Genomic DNA, 680 nt, shown 5'->3' with positions numbered 1-680 from the left:
CATGTGCTACGACTGCTACGTGTCCATCTGCAAACCCCTGCGCTACGGGACCCTCCTGGGCAGCAGAGCTTGTGCCCACATGGCAGCAGCTGCCTGGGCCAGTGCCTTTCTCAATGCTCTCATGCACACAGCCAATACATTTTCCCTGCCCCTATGCCATGGCAATGCCCTGGGCCAGTTCTTCTGTGAAATTCCCCAGATCCTCAAGCTCTCCTGCTCCAAATCCTACCTCAGGAAACTTGGGCTCATTGCAGTTAGTGTTTGTTTAGGTTTTGGTTGTTTTGTGTTCATTGTTTTCTCCTATGTGCAGATCTTCAAGGCTGTGCTGAGGATCCCCTCTGAGCAGGGACGGCACAAAGTCTTTTCCACCTGCCTCCCTCACCTGGCTGTGGTCTCTCTGTTGATGAGTACTGCAGCGTTTGCCTACCTGAAGCCCCTCTCCATGTCCTCCCCATCCCTGGATCTGCCCCTCTCAGTTCTGTACTCGGTGGTGCCTCCAGCCCTGAACCCCCTCATCTACAGCCTGAGGAACCAGGAGCTCAAGGCTGCAGTGTGGAGACTGATGAGTGGATGCTTTCAGAAACATTAAACTGCTGGCCAATTTCTGCAAATCACTTGTAATAAAAGTAATTATGCATATTTCTTGTTGTATTCACTTTGGAGGTTATTTTTCTTTGTTT

General features: G+C 50.7%; 1 protein-coding gene across 1 annotated transcript; it reads left to right on the top strand.

Annotated features, from left to right (window-relative positions):
* The first annotated feature begins 1 nt into the window (after position 1).
* LOC120510148 (olfactory receptor 14J1-like) lies at positions 2 to 589 on the top strand. Its single transcript, XM_039725643.1, has one exon. The coding sequence runs from the start codon at positions 2 to 4 to the stop codon at positions 587 to 589; it is 588 nt and encodes a 195-aa protein (XP_039581577.1).
* Positions 590 to 680: the final 91 nt, after the last annotated feature.

The sequence above is a fragment of the Passer montanus genome, unplaced genomic scaffold (genome assembly GCF_014805655.1).
Source record: "Passer montanus isolate IOZ18808 unplaced genomic scaffold, ASM1480565v1 scaffold556, whole genome shotgun sequence".
Lineage (NCBI taxonomy): Eukaryota > Metazoa > Chordata > Aves > Passeriformes > Passeridae > Passer > Passer montanus.
Note: the sequence above shows the minus strand (reverse complement) of the source record. Positions and strands in the feature narration are given on the sequence as shown.